The sequence below is a fragment of the Eretmochelys imbricata genome, chromosome 1 (assembly GCF_965152235.1).
Source record: "Eretmochelys imbricata isolate rEreImb1 chromosome 1, rEreImb1.hap1, whole genome shotgun sequence".
Classification (NCBI taxonomy): domain Eukaryota; kingdom Metazoa; phylum Chordata; order Testudines; family Cheloniidae; genus Eretmochelys; species Eretmochelys imbricata.
In genome coordinates this window covers 115,365,154-115,392,540 of record NC_135572.1, presented here as the reverse complement: position 1 = coordinate 115,392,540, position 27,387 = coordinate 115,365,154, and the positions used below count along the sequence as shown (strand labels likewise).

Genomic DNA, 27,387 nt, shown 5'->3' with positions numbered 1-27,387 from the left:
AAGAATGGAGTAAAGGGAGCTTTGTGTAAATGAGAATCAGGCCCATTATACTCATAGCATGCCCAGTTCAAAACCATGATTATTTTATCGGGGGGGGGGGGGGGGATGTGAAAATCCTGTGGTATGAAGAGAAATCATCCATCTCTCAGCAGACAGCCCTGTGTATGAATGATACAGGCTGCTTCATAATGTCAGATTTAACTGTTAAGTTTGGCATCTAGTACATGTGGCATAAGAAACCTCTGATGTTTTCTGACAGGTCATGCCCACAACAATACATTGTATTTCTACCTAACTGTGCCTTTGCACCTTTCATGAGCGAAGCTTTTTTTCTTTAACTATTTGCAAAGCAGTAATACATACTCAGGCTTAGGAAGGAAGGAACTCTCATGCCTGCTACTTAATTACAGTTTATAGACTCAAGACTAGGTTGGTCTAAGATACATTTTCAAGTATTCCTTTGTTGTTTATAGTACGACAGTAGTACCTTATTGCACATTTTTCTGAACGAGTCACTTTTACAAGTGTGGGAAGTGATTCCGTCCCAGGCACTTTACAGACCTGAACCCTGGCAAGATTACCTTGCCCTTCCGATACAGATCATCCTGTAACCCTTTGTTCATCCTCTGCACCAGCAGTTTCTCATACAGCAGTGGATGGTAAGCCCCTAAGGTACAAGCTGCATCATAGTATAGTTCATGGTAGTGACAAAGGTCAGTTTGTCGGACTGAAGGGATGTATTCATACACGTGCACTTCGTTACACATGGACATCATGATGAGGATTCCTGAAATGAAATTTAGAAACAAAAATATAGCTATTTCACCTCCTTACAATTTTTCTGCAATCCTGTGATCTACTGTCTTTCACCACTGCATTTCAAAATGCTTTATTGTACTTAGTTTAAATATATTCAAATGTAATAAAACAGTTGCCCTGTTACACCGTTATATAAAGACCATGATCTCTTGCAGTGTTGACATGATAGGACAGCAGGCTTATGAAACCCATAAAAGCCCTTTAAAACCCTGGACTACCATCTCCATCCTGCTCAATTCACCGAAGAGATTGCCCCTCCAAAAATTCCATGACAAAATCATGGAACTAACCCAGGCATATCCTAAACCTTACTATTCAAATCACATCATTACCCCCTTTAATGCATTCCCTTATTATGTTGTCTATTTATATAGTTCTTTAGCAATACAGACCTTATCTTTATATCTGTCTGATGCACCTAGCACACTAGATGGTGTGTAAATTATATGTAACCCCCCCAAAGTATTTCTTTGATACCCATCATCTTCATATCTAAACAATAAACAAAATTATGTAAAGGCAAAGAAACTTAAGAGTCTTCTCCCTTCTCTTCTTCCTGGTGTCAGATGTTTATCTGTACCCTGATCCTGTAAACATTTACGCACATTCTTAACTTTAAAGACATGAGTAGTCCCACTGACTTCAATTTAGTTTTAGGAAGTCATTGGTATGGGAAAAGCTAAATTGTCCACCATTCACCCAGATTCTTCCCACCATTTTGACAACCTCTGGTCTTGATGCTACTATTCAGTGGTGAGGTTACAGGACTAACATGTTCTTCAAAGCATTTCTTACTTCCAGTTATCATAATTGGTGTCTTTCTTAGAGTGGGTTTGAGCCAGTTCCTCTTAATCCATCTGCTGGTTTCTTTCGAGGCATTGAGACATTTTGGAGACACAGAAATTGCAAAGGTGGACAAAGTGATATAGCTGAGTGTCATCTGTATATTGGTAGCACTAGAGTCTGTGGCCTCGCAGATCTCTCCAAAGAGTTTTATATAAATGCTTAAGAGGATCGGATTCTATGTGACAGGGACACTGTAGATGAGGACAAGCAGGTGCCCACTGTGACACTCTGGGATTTGAGTCTGAGGAATCTGTGGATCCAGCATAATGCAGACCCATTTACTCTGGCTCAGTCTTGTATGTATCATCAGCACCATATCATCAACTGTGTCCAAGATTTCTGAGACATCCATCAGTATCAGCACAGAGATTCACTTCCTGTTTAAAGCTAAGAAACAGTCACCTCCACTGTTCCAGGCATTGTTGTCTCTATCCCATGTCTATGCATGGAAATATCCTGGTTCATTGAATGGGAATGTTGTCTCTCATTGCAGGGCTACATTAAAAATAATACTGTCCAACTTTTGGTGTTACAAATTAGAAGTTAGATAATTAGCTTTCCCTTTACAAAGTTTTAGAATTAGAGAGCCACAAAGGGGTTGAGAGCTAAGTCCCATGATTTAAAATCAATCAACATTAAAAAAGTTAATTTACTACTAAAATTAAGCAAAACAATTGTTTAAAATGTAGTTTGCAGCATTAAAACTCAGATTTCCAATGCTTATTAATGTAAAGGCTGATTCTTTTCATCCTGCCCTGCATCATCAGATAATCAAGGTGGTGGTTTCCATTCTTTTCTTTTCTTTCCTTTTAAGTCACTTTAAAACAATGTATTTTTAATTAACTCTTCTTTTATCATTTGATGCAATGATTAGAACATGTTTTCAATTATACTGAAGTTTCCTTTTACATTAGACGGAATTTATGACTCTAAAGAGTAACAATACTAATCCAAAAGAAAAGATTCCCAAACGTATGTGAAATTTACTGTTTCACTTACAAGCAACAAAGAATGTGAGTGAGAAATGATGAATTACAAATTGACAAAAAATATGAGACTAATCATTCAGAGTGAATCCATGACACCAACCTGTAACTAGAGATGCACTGAATTTTACATTTGTCTAGCAGCTATGTGTAAAAAAGAAACTCTGATCTTATTTTGTTTTTCAGTTTTACAAATGCTTTCTTCTACTTTTCCACTGCTACCCTCCTTCGGCTGCTGATGGAGAATCCCTATGTCAGTCTAAGGTAACCGTAATCCAGCTGAATCAGAAAGTGGACAGTGGAGCCACATGTAATAATCAAGTACTTCCTGAAACGGATGAACAAGTGGCCTGTCTACGGAGCCCAGAGTCAAACGTAGAGACAGCTTCAGAAGACACACCACAGATGTTAAAGGAGAATTCTCTCGGATGAATAGGCACACACCTTAACCAGTGTATGTTGCTTTATTGCCATGCTACCCAGTTTACTTTAACATTCCTAAAGGAAACTGCTATTTGTGGAATAGGAAAAAAAACATGACAAGAACAAAAACAGGCTTCTGTTACTACTTCTTAATAGCAACGAAGATTGAAAGTCACTGAAGAAACTGTTTGATATGGCAGTTTTAAAACAAAACAGGTGACCTTCCAGGTAAAAGTGAATTCTTTAATGGAGAACTGAAAAGCAGTGAAGGTTTAAATCTTTATAATCTGATGAGCAATGTCTCCAAGAGTCAATCTATATTAAGGACATATGTGTCATCTAGTTTATCCCTTTGCCAGTAGATTTTTCCCTACTAGTATTTTGGTCTCCTATACTTATAAAAGTGAGTGATGGAGATTCCACCCCTTCCCTTAGGACAAAGCCTAAAAAGCTCCAAGATTTTCCTGATATTCACCCTAATTTCACTCAACTACTCCTAGTTAAACCCCTTTAGCCTATAGCATTAATCTCCATCCTTAGCATTTACAACAATTCCACATTTGCATGTGGCTATTTATTGGTATTCTGCACCCTGCCTGGCTAATACCTATTTATTTCCAGGTGCAGTTCAATCTTTTTAAGTGGTTGATGACCCAGGTATCAGACAATGTCTTTCTTTCATTGCTTGTTGCAACTATTACAGTCTGGTAGGGCATGCTGTCTGTCTGTTCCTGGGGTTGAACTCTCCAGGACCAGCAGCCAGACATTTACTTCTGGGCCTAAAGTAGTCTTGGGGGGGGAAAAAGGGGGAAAGTGCTCCCTGTACCAGCCAAAGAATAAGGGAGATGTGGGAAGTACTGATTGTTAAAAGCTCCCTCCTCCCCCACCCATGGCTTGGATAAAGGTGTGGGAGGCACACTTTGCCCTTCTTCTGCTTTCCCTATTGTTTATGTTCCAGAAACATTTTCCCTCATCTACCACAGCCTGAATTTTGTAAGATTTACATGAGCAGTGATGAAATATTTTACTGAATTCACATCTACTAATTTAATTCTGTCCCAAACTAGAATAAATGCATCAAGTTTGCATTTATTTATTTATGTAAACCTATGCTACTTACTGTTCACATAATGGAATTATTTCCATTATCCTTTATCGGCCAAATTTCCAAAATGTGATGTATAGATGAACACTATCACTTGTGCAAGCAAATTATCAAATTTACACATGCAAACACAATTTCTTGGATAAATCAAGCACACGTCTGTGCATGTGATAAATATCTAATTTGCGCACACAAATGGTAGGGCACAAAAAATCAGTTGTGTAAATGAGTGCTTGCAAAGTTGCACGCACTCAAATACGGGGTGGGTCACCTTTTAGAAGCATGAGTAGATATTTAAAGCATTTCCTCAATGCTTATTCCACTATTAAGACATTTTAGAAAGAATTCCACCATTTTTCCAGTATCCTTCTGGCTCCAATAGCAGTTGATTTAAAGACTAGAAGAGAACAATACTGTGATTTATTCTGGTGAACATACATGCAAGTAAAGACAAAGCTTAACAGAAGGGACAAATATTAGTTGTTTTTAAAATGTAAACAGAGTCAATTGGTAAAGTTCTATTTTCAAGCCTCTAAAAACGTGTTGAAAACAAAGAACAATAAAAACTACAATAACCAGTGATGTTCTTTTAATTGGGTCGTGTCACTGGTGCAGAGTACTTCACAGTTCAATGCATCTAACCAACCTTATTTAGGGAGAAGATTAAGTCACTAGAGAGTACATACTGGCAAGGGAAATATACTATATGACTGAATAGCTCTTTTCCATCTGTAACTTCTGATTCCCTTAATAAAACTGACAGCATAAAACTTGCCAAGAAATCCTAATAATCCAGTAAAACATCTTTTAAAACTAGCGATGAAAACTAAAAAATGAATAAAATTCTAAATTAGAGATGACATTCCATTCTTTCCTCACACAACTGTAAAAAAAGTGCACAAACAGGAAAGTTAACCTCTTCATTCTGCATGAGCGTGACTAGACATCCTAGGTTTATTTAAAAGCTTTTAGATACTTTTTTTAAAAATTTTATATTTATAACAGTTCACCATTCGAAGAACAAACCTACTGTCTGATGGATAACCTAGGACTAAATTTAGAAAAAACGTTAAATAGAAGGCAAATAGTAGGAATCTAAAACAAATAATAGAAATTAGAAATGCAAAGAACTAGGACACTTAGTCCAGCCCCCTGCCAATATCAGTATTTTTTCCCTACTGTGCATTTTCTAATGCTCTGCACTTTCTGCTCTTTAGAAGTTCCAAGCAATAGGGCTACCAACATTTATCTGGGGAGAGCATTCCACAGCCTCGTAAATCTCACAGTCAAGCCTCCCTTTCTGAATTTCCTTAGTTCTCTTATATCCTTTTGCACCATTCTACTCATTTCCATTTTCTTTAGTGTTTATGACCTTCAAATGGGAAGTTTATGTCATCTGGCCCCAGCTAGTTAGTTGTTGCTGTGCCAAGTTACATTTCTTTTAAGTTTTCACAATTCAATTTCTTCATCCCCTGAGCATTTTGGGTGGTCTTCTCAAGGCTCCTTGATATTGTCAGTAGCTTGGCATTGAGGTGCCCAGGAATGAACACTGTATTTCAAATGAGCAATAACTTAACAATGAGACCTACTCCCCTACAGACTAGTTCTAAGGAAATTGGGGAAGCCCTATCAGTTGATTCATGTAAAAATTAGGCCAGACAGACTACTCAAGAATATGCCGTGGGGATCCAGAATCAAGAAGTGGGCAGAAAAAATTATTTATAGGCCTTTTCCAGTTCTGATGTCTCTAATACGCTATTGTTGAGCTCTCGGAGCTTAAACATCACATCTATTTTTAATAAGGAAAATACAAGAGAGTGTGGAGATTACGAAGAAAAATTTAACCTGACCTTAGATGTGGCAAGAATAACTGGTGAGGCTATAGTATTACCATATGTGCAAAAAGGGAACTGAAAAGATTTCCTGATAAGCCAAACCTAGTCTGCGCTATTGCCCTAGCTCTTTTTTTTTATGGTCCAAAAGCCATATTTGGATTACAACAGCTGTAAAATAGGACATTTTAAAAATAGTTTTGCCCAGATACAGAAAAATCTAGAAAAGTTGCTGTATAGACTATGTGTGTGTGACTTATGAGTATTCTATAGATAAGTTATTCTGGGGAAAATTACGATTAGCGCTAAAACATTTTCATTTGAAAAGAATCATAGAACATCAGGAGGTCATCTAGTCCAACCCCCTGCTCAAAGCAGGACCAATCCCCAAGAGTTTTTAAAATATATATTATTCAAATAAAATTATCAAGTTATCAAGCTTGCTGCCCAGCTGTTTCTGTATTATAATATTACAGTTTTGGACACTAATAAAAATTTAAATATTTCAAAATACTCAATAGGATATATTATATTTCTATTAAAAGGAAGGTAAACTAACTTTAGAATATTTAGATATGGCTTAAATTGAGTCTAAATGGCACAACTAAACTCTTGGGATTTTGCCATCTGTGCGGCTGAAAATATTTAAACAGAATTAAATGAAAAATATTAAGTTACTTGCATGGATGGCTTATGCAAATGAACACAGATTCTAATCAAAAGGAGAAAATGTGTTAATTTGTTTATTGATTTTAATAACTCAAGAGGTTTTTAATTTCCAACATGCATCTTTTGCACAGTACAGTTGCGCATTGTGGTTAGCAAATTAATTTTTAAAACATTTTTCTTAGTTTGTAAATATATAAAATGTAATTTAATATACCTGAGTAGAACAGATGATGTATAAAAGCATCTGAAGTAAGGAATCTAATTCAAACATTAACCAAGACTTCAGCTCAGCTTCTGATTTAGCAAAGCTGTTTAATTATTTACAGTGTAGAAGTACGGATACAGGACTTGATTTTCAGAAGTGCTGGGCACTCACAACTTCTGTTAAGAGTTGTCGATGTTCAGTAACTCTGAAAAATGAGGCCCATAGGCCCATTTCACTTTTTTAAAAAGTCAGCATTAAAGAGACCGTAACAAGCTTATGTGAGAGAGACTGAACAAAATCACATATATGTAATCTGATTATCACATACATGTAATCTAATTATCACACACTCAGTATACACCAATGTTTTCCCACACATCACAGCAGCAGCTACAGAACTAAGTTTAACAATGTAACTAACTATTTTTAATTAATTTAATTAATTAAGTACATTAATTTAAGGTTTTTTGAACATAGGGCATAAAGAAAATACAGTTTTCTGCACATTAGTCTGCATATGTACACTGTGTGTTTGTCATTCTTTGAAGAGACATGGATGTCAAAGTAAAAAAGTGACATTCTCAGGTGGATGCTACTGACTCCGTCAAATTTAACAAACAAAAGGCAAGAACAGAAGCAATGGTAAATACTGTAGCTAAGCTATCATTGAGGTGTATCCCTAGTAATATTACAAAACACATGTATATATGAAATTTACTTTTTTCTGGTGTTCAGGAATGCTGGTTGCAGGAGTATTTGTTCATGTTTGTAACTGGGGGGCTATACAACGCCACAGATATCCACGCGGATTGACCGCAGTGTGTTACCCACAGTTCTGTGGGTTTAATAGACTTTTTAAATGAAGAAAAGTGCTGTGTTCATTTTCAAGAGAAGGTTATTTCATGTCTGTTTGGTCAATCAAAGATGACAAATATTAATCACAAGAGAACACTACTTGAATTTACAGAAAATCAACACTAATTAAAGAATTTAAATGTCACCAAATGGCATTTGTGCCTAGACATAAGCAGTAATATACTGGTGTTTGATGTAGATTTTTGCATCGTGTAGCTTGATTAGAAATCAATATATGTTACTGTAAACCCAAAAAGTTATTTATCAATAACTATAATGTATTCTGTAAATTCATAGATATGAAAATACTAACCAAGATTACCATGTGCTGTTAAGTGTTTTATTCAAGGTCAAATGACATGCTGGAGTATTAAATCCGCCACACAGAATGAAAAGATGAAAAGTGATGGATAATAACATAATGCCTGAAATGCTATTTGAAATGAGTTTACTCCCCTCTCTGTGTATACCGGGAAGCTGAAGCTTCTTAAATATTTGAGTGTTTTCTGCCTGCATGATAATATATCTGAAAAGAGTAACCATTACACCAGTCCAATTTTGTTTTTTAGCAACTAGTTACCAGATTACTAGCTAAACCAAAGTAACAGTAACACAGGCAAATGGTTTTAAAACAACTAATATGTTTAACATTGTCACTGTTTCTTTTCAAGTTATGCAAACATTCTTTTTAAGCCAAGGTAGAGATCCCCAGCATTCTTCTTGTCAGCATGCCATTTGAAATGGTTTTATATCCGTGTCCTGAAGGAAAACAATCTGATAATGTACCAGTGTTATAATTTGCTTGCTTGTGTTGTCATTTTGAATTATGCATGCAAAGGAAGTTGAACGTAGTGTTATCGAGAATCCTTAATGCCAACCTGTAGTTTTGAACTGTACCGTGAACTGTAAATGCTGAAACAAGAATTTCTTTTTCAATAATAATATATGTATTTAGTTACAGTTTATATTTTCTTAAAACCCAGCTCTCTTTGAATTTTCCCCTATCCTATCTCATTTCCCTTCTTACACTTACTCGGGGTAAAGTCCTACTAACTAGTAGCAGTGACACTGTTTAATAGGTGAAGCAGGTGTTCTTTAGCACATAGGCTACTATAAGACTGACTTATTTTACTACCACCACCACACTGCAAATCAGGCAGATATGCAACTGTGTACGGCTCTGTACTCACAGCCATAAGAACCTATTCTGTGGATTTGGTATAATTCCCATGTACCATGTCACATGCATGAAGGGTCATGAAAGGCTCTAGAAGCAAGAGAGGTATGCTCCCCTTCTACATACTCCAGATGTAGCCAGAGTGATTCAACACCTGATGGCATCTTGCCAAAAATTAACTGTGAAAGGTAGAATCCCTATTTACAGCAACAAAACGCAGCGTGTGCACGGAAGATGAGCAACAGCGAGCCACTGTATTAAAGGGAAGAGGCCATTACAGCATTAGCCAATTAAATGTCACAACTCCAATGCCCAAGACTGCTGGTGCAGATCCCTCAGGCACATGGTGACTGGAGCACACCAGCTGACACAAGAATCCCTTACCCTAGGCAGCGGCTGAAGAGAATGGTTGCCTCCATACAGTGATACACCGCCAGCCAAAGGCACATCCTTTCCATGTTCTAAACGGGAAGCTGTCCCAACGACAATCTTTAGCACACGAGGGTGGGACCACAGAAAGGCAACTGCCTCTTGTAAAGTGACTTAACAGGAACCGTAACGACAATACAAAAAAATTCAGTGGGACGTGAAGGGTGCTGATGTCACAGCGAACCATGGCTTATGGCCTGTTACTCCGGGACAGTGCTAGAAGTAACTTGTGGCTTGGAATGCTGGCTGTACGCACCACAAAACAAGGGCCCATTTCTTCTGCCACCTCAGCAGTTACTTGTACCAGGGGCCATTGCTTCCTTATAAGACCCAGTAAGGATATACTGCTTTCGAAGTCAGAAAACTGTCCCTCTTCTTCCTCCGCCCAACCCTTCTGACTCTGGTGTATGGGAAGTGAAGGAGTCTGAGCAAATGAGTGCTAACTGCGGAACAGTATTTATACTCTGTGCAGAACTGGAACTGTGACCCTGATGTATTGTGCAGTGGCCCGGTTTAGATCATAAGCTCTCTGCGACAAGGACCGTGTGTTTGTTAGCACTGTGAGGCCTCAACCCCGATTGTGGTCCCTGACCACCACTGTTGTATAAAACATGTATATTAATATTTTGAAGCAACATATCCACCACTGCCACTGCATGTTTCAGTACTGAACTAGGCCAGCGTGATGCAATAACAAGTGCCACCAGTCACACAGAGGGGGAAGTTCCATATAGGCTTCCAAACACCAGTTTGCTCTAACTAGTTGCTTTATACGATGGCATAACAGAAGTAAATACCCAGCTTTCTCCCAACTTACCAAGTCCCCAATTCAACATCCCTTTCAAGAGTAGATAAAATTCTTTCAGCTCGAAGTAGAAGATTAAACAAAACGGAAATGTTCCATTCATGTTCAACCTTCCTGTGCTGATGAACTGTGCTTGAGGGGGTTATGAGTCATGAAAAACATGCAGTGGTCCCTCCTCTAATTAAAAGTTCCTGTTTTATCTCTGGCTCATAGCCGTGCTTCAGTTAGTTAAAAAAGCAGTGGTATTCATTCCAAAGATTGCCTACCTCTCTCACAAACATCATAATGAAGCTCCCCCTCCCCACCCCTCCACCATCTGTTCAGTGCCTTTTTGCTACTGGCGAGGATACAATTGTGTGCTGTAAATGAAACACACCATTTTTCTAAACAAGGTGGTGTGTGTTCTTACTTTGTCTGTACTTCCATTTGCTTATTCCTCTTTTGTTATCTTTCCATTTACTCATTCCTCTTCTTCCATTCCTCTCTCTTTCATTCCTGCTGTTTTTTTCTCTCTAGTGATGCACCTCTGTCATGGTGTTGTGCCGTATCAAGCCAAAACTGGCACCTCTGTCTGCTTGTATGTTGTAAGTCTCACACTCTATGTTCTCTCTCTCTTTAGTGTCTCACTTTTCACTCAGAATAGCTTCATCTTTTGTGGTTCTTATAATGTGCAGTATCCAATGAATGCAACTTTTATCCCAGTAATATGTCTCATTGCATGGCTGAAAATTAAAAGACACTACTGAAGTGGTGCTGAAACCATGTTTTGTTATATTTCCATGATTACAGACATGGCAATCTTTGTATGCATTTCTTTTAAATGTGTGCACTGCTCGAAATTCATTATCATCCAGTCTGATTATGACAATCCATAACTATGTGTTACCTATCATTGATGGATGAAGCATGTGCCATTGCATAAATGGACAGGGTTTGTTGGTAAGCCCCAAAAGGCAGCATAAACTTTCTGTACATTGGGTGACTAATCTTGGAGCAGTCAGCCCAATGGGGAATCATACCTATTCTCAAGGCTGCAGGAGTGGAGCTGTTTCACGCACAGGGAATGCATGTGGAAGTTTCCCACATCAGGATGTATAGTTATTTTGGCGCAGATCCACAAAAGGACCTAGGTGTTGCGATGTTCAGGATCTCCACATCTAACTTTTAGGAGTCTAGGAAAAAAAAACTCCCAGGAACAACATGGTAATTCAGAAAGCCTGGGTTAGGCACCTAGGGTCCCTGTACAATGAATGGGGAGAGACAGGCACGATGAATGTGATCCACAAACCCAGCACCCGAGGTTGGCAGCTTCTTAAGCCACCCAATGGTAGATGAGGGGATGTGTGCTAAGCCCTGCCGCTCTCAGAGATAGGTGCCAAGGTGTAGGCACCTATCTCTGCTAGCGATCCATGAACTAGGGGGAGACAGGTGCTCCTCTGCCTCACTCGCATGCAGGGTCCAATCCAGTAGGTGTGCTCAGAGACCTACTAGATCTCCTTCCTTCTGCCTTTCCCCACCTCTGTTTTTGGCAGGAGGAGGAGCAGCTCTCTTATAACCTTAATCTCAGCGGTTAGAGCATTCGCACAGGATGGGGGAGACCCAGGTTCGATTTCCACCCCCAGGCATGAGGAAAAGAGATTGGAACTGCCACCTCTCAGGGGAGTGCCTGAACCACTGAGCTATGGAATAAACTGACGAATGGCTCCCTCAGTGTCTCCTTTGGAAGCTACTGCACTTTTAATTAAATAAATGAATAATTAAATATTAATTAGGCCAGAGAAAGAGAATGACTCTACAGCCTAGTGGTTAGAGCACTCACCTGAGAGGTGCTGATCTCTCTTCAAATCCTCTCTCCCCCTCAGGCAGAGGGGGGACTTGAACTGGTTGTCCCACATCCCAGATGAGTGCTCTAACCACTGGGCTAAAAATTATAATAGAGCTCCTCCTCCCCAGTTCTGTGTAAATCTACTGGATCAGGCCTTGCAGGAGTGCCGCCGCCCTCCCACAAGTTCATGGATTGCTCTGAGGCTTATGGGGGAGATAGATGCCCTGACACCTGGAGGGAGGTTGCATATGCTCAGAGTTAGAAACACATGTATCAAGGGAACTTTTACTGCAAACACGTAGGTGCCGAGTGAGTTTAGGTGCCTAAAGGGTTCGGCAGCCACAAGCAGGAATGCTGTGGCTCACAAAACAGGACTTTAGCACCTAAGTACCTGTGTGGATCTGGGCTCTTCGTCACAGCCATCTTTATGTTTTCCTCCTGGCTACCTTCCAGAAATGGGTGCCTTCCCTGAACTGACCCATAATGCCACTTACCTTTCCTTCTTCCAATCTCTCCTTGAGAACCAGTGCTTCTGAAATGCTAACATACAACTCACTAGCTAATCAAAGAGAGGTTGGAAGGCAGTTACAGCTATACTTTAATAAACATTTTTTCTTTCTATTTTAATATAAGGTACAAAACATGAAGATTAAAATTGTAGATATGTATGCATCCCCTCCAGCCTCTGTATGTGCTTACACTTAGTCTGTCAGCTGTTCAGGGCAGGAATTGTGTCTTCCTATATGTCTGAACAGTACCAAGCTCAATCTGGCTCTGATTTCAGTTGGGGCCTCTGGAAACTGCCAAAATATAAATAATTCCACATGTGTCTACCCACACTGGGGTGGGACACTGAGCTAAGTATGCAAAGTCAACCACTCCAAAGTTAGGAAATGCCAGAATTAAGATTGCCTGTGCAATCTCCCTCCCCCAACCCCCGCCACACACACACCCTTGTGCATATACATTAGAATACAGTCTTTAATTACATGGTCACATATTATTATGTTCTTATGTATTTTTCCCACAGAGGCCCTGCCTCATTCAGTGTATAGGACAGAGCTGATCTGGGGATGAATCAGGGTTATGTAATAAAGTAAACTGTTGTCTGTAGGGCCCCTGGGCCTCATTTGTTGCAGAAGGTGGAAGGGGTGTATTACAGTTCCAGGTAACTGCACCCATATCTTCCCCTTCCCTCTCCATCGTCCACTCCTGGAGTGCTCAGTCAGGTCTCAGGTTGCCTGCCATCATCTGTCACTGGGTAGGGACCCTTGTCCCATTCTCTTCTGACTGGGAGTATTAAGGCTGCACAAGCCCCTGCCATCCACTGTGATATTCACAGCAAGCCAGTCTGCGTAGATTTGATTTTTTCAAAGGCTTATAACTTGGCCAAGTTTGGGCAGATTTTCATGAGGATGGTAAAGGAGACAGCCCTGACACAAAGGCTACTCCTCTGCCAAATTTCAAGTCCCCACTCCACAGCATGGGAGCGCTAGAGCATTTCCAAAGGAAAGGTCACCAGAATTTTTGTTTAATGTAAAAAATGGAAAGTATTTTCTCCTCAGAAATAGGTGAACAGTTTTGGCTGGAGTTTTCCAAAACAATTTAGCCTGTCATGGAAAATTTCAGCCCAGATCGTTTAAATTTAGCAAAGTTATCAACATCTGAAAACAGGGCTTTAATATGGGAAGTGTTGGGGAACCTAATAATAGATAGTGGTACCAGGAAGGCTGCAGAGCTCCTGAAGACTCCATACCATGGATGTACTTTTACCCAGGTCTGGGCTCAAAGTATGTACCCTTTGCAATGAACGAAATGTGGACAATACAGAGCAATCTCACTAGTAACATCACTAAAGATTTGCTATCCTGACTATTGTGCTAGGAAGGTTTTCAAGCTCAGCCAGCAAAAGGGTCACTTAGTGACCTTAACAATATGTGGGTGGGTCTATCCTTCTGTACAGTGTGGTCAGCTGGAATCTCTCTCTCTCTCTCTCTCTCTCTCACTGCATCCCCGGACTGTTTTCAGTTGTACGCCCCTTTCTCAGTATATAATAAATAGCTGGAAACTTGGTGAACCACCTCCAATGGGAGAATATCCAGAACATATGTGTTAAACAGGAGAGCGACATTCCCCCATTCCTTTGTTTAGTTAGATACAGATTATTATAACCATGTTAAGTAGAACTTTACTCCAGAAGTAATCCCAAGGACTTCAATAGGACTACGATGAGTAACATGCTACACAATGTGAGTATGGATGACAGAATCTGTCCCTTTAGGAGAATATACAAGTGACAAGGGCTATGCATCTGTTTTAACTGTACAGCTGCAAATCTTGATTTAGAAAAAAGGCATTCTAATAAACTGATTTTAGGCATGCTTATTTTGGTTCAAGGTATAAATGCAGGCTTAGATTAAAAGGAAATAGGTCCCTCTACCTATGGACATTCGTAAGTGCATTTTAGGCTACTATAAACAGCAGGATCTTTCTTAATTTGATGTTTTCATGCTAATAATGAGATTGTGCTAAGATAGTATGGGCATTTAATAAATCATTTCCTAGATGTCATCTGTAAAATAAGTTACTGTTATATTTTATAACAACTTTCATTTATCTAGTCCCTCTATTCAATCTGAATTATATTTGCTAGGGATATTCATCCCTAAATATGCTAATTTTTTAGATTTACAAACAAACAAGCAGTGCCGTGCAATTTAGATTACATGGCTATCATACCGTCCCTCTCATTTGTGTCTGTCAGCTTCAGTTCCAAACAGATATTTGCCACTTGAGTTGCTGATAGATAACCAATCTGAACACTAACATGTCCCATCAGATTTCTGCCAAATTGAATTACATTATTTATGCATTATCAGAGATCATCAGGATTGGAAGGGACCTCAGGAGATCATCTAGTCCAACCCCCTGCTCAAAGCAGGGCCAATCCCCAATTTTTGCTGCAGATTTCTAAATGGCTCCTTCAAGGATTGAACTCACAACCCTGGGTTTAGCAGGCCAATGCTCAAACCACCGACCTATCCCATTTATATCTACCACTGACAATACACAGTTGCTGTAGTATGCTCGCTTTCAGTTTAAACTACATTACATGTGCACTGTATAGGTATATATTCAATATGCTCTTAAATGTGAAATATCTATTTTGAAGAGCTTTCAAATGCACCTAATGGAATAGTAGCTAGATGACAAATAAGGCAATTAAGGCTCACAGTCGGTTTGTCCAATTATCTATTTTAGCATTTTATACTGCTGTCCAGAGTGCCCTTCATGTAATATCAACAGCAAAAGCAATGTCCTTAGTTAATTTCATGGAGTCTTGCACAGCTCCCTTTTTGGGGTTAAAAAACTGCAAGAGGTAAAGATGGTGGTGTGGGTTTTTTTTTAAGGCTGATTTGTTTCTGACTGCATTTCTGATTTGGGTTTTTTGGGGCTTTTATTTTGTTTTGTTTTGTGGGGTGGGGGGGGGTAAGGCATTTACAAGGTGGAACTTTTTTAATGTTTAAAAAAAAAAAGGTATTTTCTGCTAGCCTTGTTCTCAGAAATAGCCTAACAGTTTTGGCTGAAGTTTTCCCGACAGTTTAGCCTGTCATGGAAAATGTCTCAGTGTTGTCTCTCTTACAGTGCAAAGGTCTTTTCAGAGAGGACGTTTTTGCAGCATTCCTAAAGACAGATTCTGGATTGACAACTGGGCTCTTCCTCTTCACCATTCCCAGGTTCAGCAGCTGTTATTTTATTTTATTTAAAAGTTTTCATTATTCTAGGAAAGATTTGGCTGAACAGTGAACTTTGAGCAATGCCCTGATATCATTTCCAGAATTCTTTGGCTCCAGCTTCCAAAAATTTCACGCTGGGAACTGGCAGCTTCACCATTCTGATGAACACAGCTCTTCTGGTGGATCATGACTGGACAGGTGATCTTGATCCTATGCCACTGAAAGCCTAAAAACTTTCACTAAGACCTTGAATTGGCTCTGGAATCCAATGGGAAGTCACCAGAGGATGCAGAGCACTGGGGAGACATGGCTTTTCCTACCTGCTGTACTAGCTCAAGTATCCAGGTAATCTTCATCTTCAGCCCCAGTATTTTCTGACTGTGATAAACACATGGATCACTATGGTTAGACCCTTATCCGTGGAGGGAAGGGTAAAGTCTCAAACCAGAGGTGGAAGGCAACCTTTGCTGAACTGTTGTTATCTGTGTATCCACTAGTAGTGATGAATCCTGTCAGATCTTGAGACTTCATAATGCATTGCTTACATGTATCCCTACATGTTAGTGATACGCATCTACCAGGCATTGACAGTCACACAACAGGAAATGTGACCTCTGGGCCAAATCATCCCTTCTTCAGGGAAATATTATGGAAGGGCCAAGAAACTGAGTTGAAATTCTGTCCCTCCTAGTGTAAGGGGAGGGTGGCATGCACTAGCTACTCTGAGGCTGGAGTAGTACCACAGAGCCCTGCTGGGCAAGAAGACTCCTCCTCCCCCGTCGTTTGTGGAGGAAGCATGCAGCTTGACTGGTTGGTTTAAGATTTTAAAACTTTACAATGGACAGTAATAGCCCAATAGGAATTTCAATGTATCTATAACCTGCGGTGGACTTTAGCTGTAAGTAAAAGTAATAGTTTTGTTTCACACAACCCCCCCGTATATCTCACTGCAAAACTCCATACACTTGAGCATTTCATAAACTATTGATTTAAGGGTCAAGAACCCATAACATTCACAGTGAGTCACCCTGTTCTTTTATACCATGTTTCCCATGCTGTGTATTTTAATTGGTCATTGTCATTATACTAGCACAATAAATAATGCATGAAAACAGGCCTGATTATGAGGAGTGTATCTATTTAACCATTATTTAGATAACATGTCTTTTAGGGCATTGCTAGACACACCTACCAATGAAACCTGATGAAGGTGGGTTGGGCTGTATCTTCTCTTTAGTGTTCTCCTGAATGATGTCCCAGAGCTGCCATATAAACTTGGGATGGAGGATGTAAAATGGCTGGTTTGGATTCCTCCTGCGATGCTGCACATAAGGCGTGAACAGGTTATAGTCTGGCTTCTTAAACCACTGCGGGGGGTGGAGGGTGGAGGGAAAAAAACAAAGTGAGAAACTGATCAGTCCTAGGGTGCTTCTCAATACACACTAAACAGTATATAAAATACAACACCATTAATGATCTGGAGGATGGCGTGGATTGCACCCTCAGCAAGTTTGCAGATAACACTAAACTGGGAGGAGAGGTAGATACGCTGAAGGGTAGGGATAGGAGACAGAGGGACCTAGACAAATTAGAGGATTGGGCCAAAAGAAATCTGATGAGGTTCAACAAGGACAAGTGCAGAGTCCTGCACTTAGGACGGAAGAATCCCATGCACCACTACAGACTAGGGACCGAATGGCTAGGCAGCAGTTCTGCAGAAAAGGACCTCGGGGTTACAGTGGACGAGAAGCTGGATATGAGTCAACAGTATGTCTTTGTTGCCAAGAAGGCCAATGGCATTTTGGGATGTATAAGTAGGGGCATTGCCAGCAGATCGAGGGATGTGATCGTTCCCCTCTATTTGACATTGGTGAGGCCTCATCAGTTTTGCGCCCCACACTACAAGAAGGATGTGGAAAAATTGGAAAATGTCCAGCGGAGGGCAACAAAAATGATTAGGGGACTGGAACACATGACTTCTGAGGAGAGGCTGAGGGAACTGGGATTGTTTAGTCTGCAGAAGAGAAGAATGAGGGGGGATTTGATAGCTGCTTTCAACTACCTGAAAGGGGGTTCCAAAGAGGAGGGATCTAGACTGTTCTCAGTGGTAGCAGATGACAGAACGAGGAGTAATGGTCTCAAGTTGCAGTGGGGGAGGTTTAAGTTGGATATTAGGAAAAATTTTTTCACTATGAGGCTGGTGAACCACTGGAATGCGTTGCCTAGGGAGGTGGTGGAATCTCTTTCCTTTGAAGTTTTTAAGGTCAGACTTGACAAAGCCCTGGCTGGGATGATTTAGTTGGGGATTGGTCCTGCTTTGAGCAGGGGGTTGGACTAGATGACCTCCTGAGGTCCCTTCCAACCCTGATATTCTATGATTCTATGACCAGCAGCTCTGTGTACTAAAGTACGAAAGCATAGTCACCAAGCTGGCCTGGGTTGCTGGACATTTTCTTAGTGAGCCAGTCCTGAACTTGGGCTGCTCTGCTCCCTTCTACATGCATGTGCTCCCAATATGCAATTCACTCTAGTGCATAGAATCAACACAAGGCCTATGCACCATTCACAAACCCGTGTTAAGTAATTAATTAGGGGTTAAATAGGTTTAGTGGAGAGAATTTCATTCCAAAACATCACATCGCTACAGCACCTCTCTGTCCCCACCAGCTGCAGCAGCTCCTGGAGGAGGCTGGAAGCACTCTGTCAGCTGCACTAAAGGGGGTTCACCTGATGAAACAGGCACACTTATCTCCAGCTGCAGCATGCTCAGCTCTATGGCTTCCCTGGGCTCCCACTGCTAATAGCTTCCTTTTCTACAGAGCCCCTCCAGAGACTGCAAGATGGATTTTTGGGGGGTGATGGTGACTGGAAACAAAGGGATTTGGGAGAGGAGGGCACTAGCAAATTAATTTGGAAGTCTGGGGACTTGTGAATAAATATATATGGGGGTGTGCTTGAGGGCAATGGATTTGGAAGAGACTAGGTAGTGTATTATGTATTTTTATTTAAGTGTAGGGTTTTTGTGGTGGGACATAGGGGAAGATGGAAAATACAGATGTGATGATTTACCTTAGCTCATGCCCCTCCACAAAAATCCAGCACTTTCCCTACCTGCCTCACACACAGCAATTTCTCCCATATTTATTATCTAACTCTCATTTTGAATACACAAAACAGTAAAACCTCACCCCAACTCCCTACCAATCCATCTGTCCTCAGTATCTCTTAAAATAAGTAGTCTGCTCAGGTAGAAGTGAGGGCCATTCAAAAGACTGCCCAGTGAATATATATCTCCATATAGAAATAGTGTGCTTAGTTATAAGTACCACATTAAAATCTTGAGATCATTGAACTGACCGGTAGCTATGAGCTGTAGAATCAAACTATTCATTGCAAGTAACTTTGTCCACCGTTTTCAGCTGGTTGGGAGGAAATGAGCAAACTGAGGACTTACCACGTTCAGATTTGCAGAGTAAGGAGCAGGATCCCAGGCCACTAAAACAACATCTTTATATAATGAGCTGTCAATGAAGTGATGGTTTGGATTGGTGAGAATCTGCAAAGAAACACACACACAAATGTTTTCAATGAAACCTGAGCAACATGAATCCTCTCTCTACAAAAGACCATGCAAAAGAATAGCACTAGTAAATGCAAACGTGTACCAGAGTGAAGTCCAGGAACTCTATGAGCATCAAGCTTTTTGAAACACGGCACATCAGTGGCAACACAGATACACATCCATGTTGTTGTTGGACGCTCAACAAGCCAACAAAAATGGTGGGGGAGGGGGAAAAGGGGGGTTATCATCAACCTTTTCTTGCTAAGGCTAAATGCAAGGGGTTTGGGTTTTTTTAAACATGTAAAAAGACCTGAGCCCACAGGAAGTACAAAAAGAATAATCAACTTCCCCAAGGCTTTCTCATCCCCCTCCACAGCTTCAGATGCTCCTAGTTATCTGGTGGCCCTGTGGATACACATAGGGTGTGTGTCCAGAAAACAGTCAGGAGTTCCTCTCTGAAATTAAAGCTTCCCTCAGGCACTTGTGCTACTTGAACCTTCAGTGAACTTTTATCAATTTTACATGTTAAGAGTTTCACCGTAAGCAGCACTCGTGCGTGTGTGAAGATTCAGTTCACTGAATTACAACTGTGTCCACAGTGGATCACCAGTAAGGAACATGTTACAGGCCCACCCAGAAGCCCACCAGTTATGTGTGGACACAGCTATGTATTTTGGAAATTTAAAATTAAAGTATTACTAGCCCAAACTGTACATCGGAACCTTTTCTTGGGGAGCCAGCAACTTTCACAGAGAGATGTGATTCCAGGATTCTACTTTGGAGTTCTGTTGTTTTTAGCTTAAATAATACAACTCAGATCCACTGCTGTCAATTGCCCTTCTGTTTCTCTCCAATACATCTTCTCCCTAATCCTTCTAGCCCACTGTGGCTTTCCTTTCATTCCTCTTGGCCCATCCTTTCCCTGAGCTGCTATTCCTTTGGCTCCTAAGCAGATCTTACTGATCCCTGGGTCATCCAAACCCAGGGAGGATTGGGAAGAATGATTTCAACAGTGATTAAAACAGCATTAATTTGGCTCCAGCTGTTTTATTAATGTGAATTCCAGACAAATGAATTCAAAACTAATTGTCATTTCCCTTTAGATTTCAATGAGCCATATTTCCTTGAGAAAAATAATTTTATTGCCATAGCAGTATTTTCCCTACCACAAACTTTGAGCTTAGATGACTTTTCATCAGGTTTCTACAATACCAGAAAAATCAGTCCAAACCACCACAGTATCCCTAACCTCCCATTTCTATGGGTAGTGCTTTTTTAAAATACTGTGAACACTTGTCTTCAGAGTATAAGCTTATTAAGGCAGAGATCATGTCCTCTTTTAAGTTTGCTCAGCACCTATCACATTGGGGGCACTGCTAAAAACAAATAGTTAAGAAAAGGAATAATTTAACAGTAATGCTACTAAATTGAATTATGCAAGGTTTGCTATGACACAATTTTGAAAATGCAATAATAATAATAATTAAAATTTATATAGCATGTTTTATGTTCAAAACACTGTAAGGGCACTAACTAATTAAATCCTCACAATCCCCAGATGGGGAAACTGAAAGGAGAAAATGAAGTGGTTTGTCCAAGGCCAGAGCTTAGGAAATCAGTTTTAGCAGTTTTTGAAAATTGAAAAAAATACTTCAACCACAAGATGTCACTACAGCTCAACAAATGTTAACCTGTGTGGAGGAAAACTTTTTTCTGGTTATCTGAGGAAGTTCAGCTCAGATGCATTGTTTAGTTTTCACTGAGATTTCTGTATTTTGTATACATTTCCAACTGGACTTACAAAGAGGTGCAGTGACTTGGCCTAGGTCATGCTCAAAGACAGCTCACTCCCAGGAAAAGGTGGGGTGGCGGTTTGTAATGGAAGATAGGGAAGTTCCAGGATCCATGCTCCTACGGGATCACGGGGACCCAGCAGCAGTATGCAGGCACAAATCCTCTGCAGTGATGACTCTGCCTTAAGCAGGTACCCTGAAATCTCCAGGCTTCATCCAAAACTTTGCAAACCCATCCTTGATTTCTTTGTCTCGGGGAACTCTGTGATTCCAGACTCATCAAGTTTCCTGCCACTATGCAAGAATACCCTGTAGGGGAGAACTGACCCTGAATGTTTCATCAGTTCTACATCATGGTTATGTCATTGGTGTGAATCACTAGTTGCTCACCAGATTATCCAACCATCTTTGTCCTTAAAATGTTTGATTTCTAAGATGTTAATTAAGCAATGTTATATTGTATAGAAATAATAAACACATGAGTTCACAAAAGATTCTGACCTGAGAGTTAATGATGCGCATGGTCGTTTTATTTCCAACATCTTTTTCATAGCCACGTGTAGGAGCAGAATTAAATCTCAGAACTGCATCATGAGAATCTAAGGGCACAAAAGGGCTACATTTATATATTTCTTAGTAAGATAAAACAATCTAATTTCAAGGAAAATGGATTTGTAAATATTCCTAATCCTGGTATTCAGAGGATAAATATTCTACCATGAGGCAAAGCCAAAATCCTCTTTATCTGCCATATGTTACTACAATTGTTCAAATCCACTGGAAAAATACAGAACAATCCAATACTAATTTAACTTGCAATGCATATGCAGTGTAGTTGCAGCCATGTCATACCTCGCCCACCTTGTCTCTTGCAATATATACAGATTTACCCTCACTGGATAAAATTAGGACGGAAAGGTCCACACAACTTTGCATATTATTTCTACTGCAATATATTAAAACAAATACTTCATGCAAAGATGCGTTAAACTAGGTCAGTATGCAGCTGTGTAATGATCATCACTGCTTAGATACAGAGGTCTATAATAGGCTTATATTTTATAAAGCAGAATTCTGTCCTCCAAACCTGCAAATCCAACCTCATTCCCCAAATCAGTGCAGCTCTTGTGGAATCTGTGGGTGGGCAGAGCTGTCAGCACACAGGCCCTATTCCTCCACAGCAACTTTAGGGCCCTCTCTGGCTTCCCGGACCCTGGGCTCCAATAGGGCTGCACTGCTAGGGCTTCCACACAAACTGGAGTCGTGTAATTAGGAAGAGGAGCTCTGTATAAGAGACAACTGACTTTGGCCCCAATTCAGCAAAGTGGTCAACCATATACTTCTCTTTAAGCACATGCTTAAGTCCTATTGACTTCAGTTTAAGCACTTTGCTGGACTGAAGCTTGCATCAGTATTGTCTTTGTGAGTATTCCCTACTGCTTATGTAGATTTCAGAAGAGGTTGGAAGGGGGTGCAGAGGAACTATAAGAAAGGGGGTTAGTGAGAATGGCACTCCCACTACAGACAGTACTCTCCTGCTTTCTTACAAGTTTTGTCCCTAGGCCTATGGAGAGAGAGAGGATGATCTAGGCCAAAGCATGTTACCCACCTCTTCTCATATGACAATTTAACTGATGAGTACAATGAGTTACTATAACAGTTATTAATTTAACTATATTTAAAATGCACCCATCCATAGCTCTGGGCACAGCTACAAAATCATTCAAAATGGAGCCCAGCATTTACTTTGCACGCCAGTCCCACCCAAACGGACTCTCCCCTCTTCACCCAGGCCCTCTGCCTGGAAAAACAGTGGAGAGCTACTGCAATGCAACACATCCCAACTCTGAGGTCAACGGAGCTACTTGTGTGAATGTGAGATTCGGGACTGAGCCCTGCAGATCTGCAAGGTGCTGAGCACCTCAGCTCCTTCTGGTACCAAGCAGGGAGGAGAGGCTTCTTGTACATCCCTGTGCGCCATGTAATTGCCTCACAAATCTGGCTCTAAAGATCTTGGCCCCTTCCACCTAAACATAAGTGACCTGATTTTTTTCCCCCAGAAACATCAATGGGAGCTGCAGGCTCAGCACGTCTGAAAATTAAGCCCCTTATATTTAGGTGCCTAAATATGGATTTTAGGACCCTAACTTTAGGTGTCCAGATTTGAAAGTTTTGACCACAATCTTGTGACAAGGGGAGTTATACAGTTCACTGTGTGTTTGTTAACACATTTTAGCACAGCATCTTAAAACTTCCAATATCCACTAGTGCTGGCTTTTATATCATGTGTAAAAACCTTTTCTTTTAAAAGAAAAGTAAACTGGGGTGCAGTTTAACACTTACATTAGCTGCTTTTAAGAGAAGTGATTTTAAACCTTGTGAAGTATTTTGAGGTATTCAGGATAAAGCTATAAAATGACTGACTGCTGTTCACATGTTAAGGGGAAAATAAAACCTCCCCATGACTTCACAACAGACTGTGATGCTGCCAAAACAGTTGTGTTTCCATTAAATAACATGACCTGCAATGCAAGTATTTACAGTTGCAACATCGATCTTCTTTCAAAAACACCTATGATGAGAGTGCAAAAAGCAAATTAAAGTCTGTGACAGCATTTCTAATAGGAACACAGAAGAGGGAGCTAAAGGGCTACTAATAAAAAGTCCCTGTGATCCTCTGTTATCAATTTTTTACTTCTGGAAAGGTATCTAGTTCCAACCCTGATATGCGTATCACAAACTACGAGAAGGCGCATGCAACCTGGAGCTGCACCCCACGTCCTTCCATCAGCAGATCTCTCCCTTTCTAGATGGCCTCTCTTCGGGATTGAAAATCTGTGCCTCAGGAAGGAGAAGCTTGAATCATAGAATCATAGAATATCAGGGTTGGAAGGGACCTCAGGAGATCATCTAGTCCAACCCCCTGCTGAAAGCAGGACCAATCCCCAATTTTTGCCCCAGATCCCTAAATGCCCCCCTCAAGGATTGAACTCACAACCCTGGGTTTAGCAGGCCAATGCTCAAACCACTGAGCTATCCCTCCCGGGGGCAGAAGGGCTGATGGCAGGGCCAGCATCACCGTTCTACCACACGCTATGTGTGCAGCGTGTTATATCCCCCACCCTGACTCCAGTGGAGCATTTCCAAATAGCTGGAGTGGGCATTAGAGCTGGTGCAGCAGAACAGAGGCCTTGCATGGGTGGCTCTAGCATTCAGCAGATCCCCAAAGACATACAGGTTCTGTGATCAAGCACTCCGCTAAGCCCTGACTGCCTGACAGAAAGTTCTGGAGCAGGCTTCTGAGGGGAACCTTAATTTTCATTCCCCCGTTCCTTCCCCACAGGCTTTTCCGATAGAGGGGTTTGAAATGTTAGACGAAGGCCTTATTAATGGTGGCATTTCAAACCTGTAACTTTTATTAGGACTCTTCCACTCAGGAGAGAGACATCAGCTGAACATTCCCAATTAAACTGAAGGCTCCACAAGAATATGGAGTGAGTGGCATGAGGCTGCCATGACCAGAATAGTTATGAGGGAATGCTTAGTGCCATGGAGTCAAACGGGCACTAAAGGCACCACGATGTCAGGGTGAGCACCCAATACCACACCGAAAATACCTGTGCTGGTTTGAGACTCTGACACTAAAGGATTTTGCTTCATTTCAGTGACAGCACACAGTGGGAGGAAGGAATTGTTGAGCTATTTCACCTCAGAGGTTTCTAAATCAGTGGGACTTCTCATGAAATTGGGGGTTGCTCAGTTTTGATTTTAGCTGCAGGCTGGCAGGGCACTTGTGCTGTGCTGGAAGCCAAGTAGAGTAGTTTAATAATGACAGCGGTTCTAATAGATCACAGAGATTTAAGGGAAACCCGTGGCAAAGAGACAAAGCAGTAAGATGAAGCAGATACGAGGATGAGAAATCCTGGATGATGGGAGGAATTACTAGTGTACATCCAAAGATTTCTATAGAAAGTTGGGACAGATAATTCTTTGTCCTCCAGAAGCAAATGGAGGAAATTTGATGCATACATTTCTTCCTTCTCTTGATCCTTTTAACATACTATGATTATGTCACATCAGTAAAGAAATCCTAAGACAACAAACAAAACAAAAGCTTTTCCTTACACTGTACTAATGTATAGACAGAAATACAATGAATCTTTTAAAAATGAAAGCCCGAGAATAAATCTAACCTGTTAAGGAAGTAAACATACATCATACCAATATGTAAAACTGTCACTGTTCTATTAAACTCAATGCATTCTTTGTGACCCAATCCATAATAAAATAAATAAAATGTCACCCTCTTAAAATGAGTGACTACCATGGGCCTGATCTTCTCTCAGTTATACTGGTTTCATACAGGAGTACTCCACTGAAGTCTATGGAGTTATATAGATGTAAAGCTGGGGAGAGAGAAGAATAAGGATCATCAGGCCTATCCCTGAAAAAGGATGGACCCTTTGATAGATTAACACACACACAACACACACACTTATGAGTGAGAAGCATTTTCACCCACCTATTTCATCCCCTAGAGAAGAGTTCAGTATTGCACCAGCAGACATAACTACAGCACAGCTTCCGAAGCCATGTGGATACAGTTTGCCCAGTGGAATTTGAGGAACGTGCTTTTCCCATCCAAGAGCTGAAAAGGGGGCCTCCTTGCCATCTATTGTTTTCACATGCACCCTGTCCTTGAGCTCACAGATGAGCTGGTCTCCTGTCAGTCTGGAGTTTCGTTTCCCTTTGAACCGCACCCCATGCTTGTTGGTGTTCAGATAGTCTTTCATAGCTTTCTGCAGACGAGGGTTCAGCATCTTGGAGGAGACATCCCCTTTCCAAAGCCTATAAAGGACGGATTTTGACATTGTGGAATATAACCCATCCCAATCATCAGACTCATCAAACAGCTGGCTTCTCCTGTGCGTCAGGTTTCTTTTCTTTGTTCTTTTCTCATGGGTCCATTTTTCCTGTAAAACATTTTCCTTCTGATCATCCTCATTGGGAGAGATGAATTTCACTATCTGTTGAATGTTGCTGTGTTGCCGAGGCTGGCCAGCAGCAAATAAATAGTTGTCATCCCCTTGATAGAAAGCATTTTTTGATTTTCTCCCTATCTGGGAAGGAAAATACTCTTCTTCATTTTCAAAGCCATCTTCTAGATCAATCCACTTTTTAATGCTTCCGGTCCCCAAATTAAATGAATCTAAGAGCTCTTCGTTAAGAAGCACCTCGTTCCTATCTATGGTTTCGGAGGATGATGGGTCATGTATTGCTCCCATAATAACTCTCTGCTTGCCCTGAATGGGCATGAGCCTCTTCGTCTCAGTGTAAGAGAAGGAACTTGGAACTGGTTCAGCAGCGTTGCTATCTGTAAAATAGATGAAGATCACCAAGAAAAGGAGACCCCATGCAAATAGCCCAAACAGCATTAGTTGTTTCCATTGCTTCAAGTTAGGTTTCATGGCAATGCCTGTACCAACTCCTCTGTGCCTTGAAGTATTGGTGAAGGGGAACGAAACCTGAAAAAAATATCAAATATTAATCAAGAGCTGTTCTGAAAACAGAGAAAACGTAGAAGTATATTAACAAGTTCTGGCAGGGGTAGGCTCAGTGCATACACAGCAGCGTGGGAGTCTCAGGGGAAGAAACAAACATAGGCACTCAGGGACACCATATAGGTGACACACTTTGTCTCCATCCACATGGTGACAGCTGCTGGCTACAGAAGTCGTCTCTGGTGGCCAGTTTATAGAGCAACATTGGAACCTGCTTTGGAGGAGGTCATTTACTTGTCGGCTTCTGCTGTACCCAATACATCAAACTTAATAATGTGCATTATGGAGAAAGTCCAGCTCCCTCCTCTGTGGCCACGGAAGGTTATGTGCAGTCAAACCACTATGATTCTTCTGAATAAATGTCAAGGAGTTACGTAGACAGTACAGGTTTCAGAATAACAGCCGTCATCTGATGAAGTGAGCTGTAGCTCACGAAAGCTCATGCTCAAATAAATTGGTTAGTCTCTAAGGTGCCACAAGGACTCCTTTTCTTTTTGTAGACAGTACACACGGCCTCTACATGACACAGAGCCTTGCTGTGCATAGGAGCTTGTGAGGGGAGGCTCATGGGCAGGCTGGGATGGGGCCTTATTCATTTACATGGGATACCTCCATTTTATATGGTTAAATTATGCAAGTGGATGTACACACCGCTGCAAGTTGTTCTACAAACTATTCAGCAACATATTAGCCTCAGGCTGTGCTGTGGATAACTGTGTAACCTCAGCATGAATTTCAAATATGGATGGGTCTTACTG

The 27,387-nt window shown here is 40.8% G+C and overlaps 2 protein-coding genes across 2 annotated transcripts in view; one reads left to right on the top strand and one right to left on the bottom strand.

Moving 5' to 3' along the window:
* The window catches only part of LOC144258944 (vertebrate ancient opsin-like), a 122,819-nt gene extending 119,736 nt beyond the window's left edge, over positions 1 to 3,083 (top strand). The window contains exon 4 of the mRNA XM_077807088.1: positions 2,838 to 3,083. Within this exon, the coding sequence (XP_077663214.1) occupies positions 2,838 to 3,083 (246 nt within the window). The remainder of the gene's footprint in view (positions 1 to 2,837) is intronic.
* On the bottom strand, positions 519 to 26,536 carry ST6GAL2 (ST6 beta-galactoside alpha-2,6-sialyltransferase 2). Its single transcript, XM_077807087.1, has 5 exons — positions 25,591 to 26,536; positions 21,570 to 21,667; positions 19,168 to 19,269; positions 16,906 to 17,080; positions 519 to 787 (listed from the first exon to the last, which is right to left on the bottom strand). Exons 1-5 carry the CDS (start codon positions 26,534 to 26,536, stop codon positions 519 to 521), a joined length of 1,590 nt encoding a protein of 529 aa, XP_077663213.1.
* Positions 26,537 to 27,387: the final 851 nt, after the last annotated feature.

Coding starts and splice junctions, on each gene's coding strand:
- ST6GAL2 (XM_077807087.1), bottom strand. CDS start 26,536: ATGAAACCTAACTTGAAGCAATGGAAACAACTAATGCTGTTTGGGCTA. Junction 21,668..25,590: donor TTCTCTAGGGGATGAAATAG/GTGGGTGAAAAT, acceptor TTGTGCCCTTAG/ATTCTCATGATGCAGTTCTG. Junction 19,270..21,569: donor TGCGCATCATTAACTCTCAG/GTCAGAATCTTT, acceptor GTTTCTTTGCAG/ATTCTCACCAATCCAAACCA.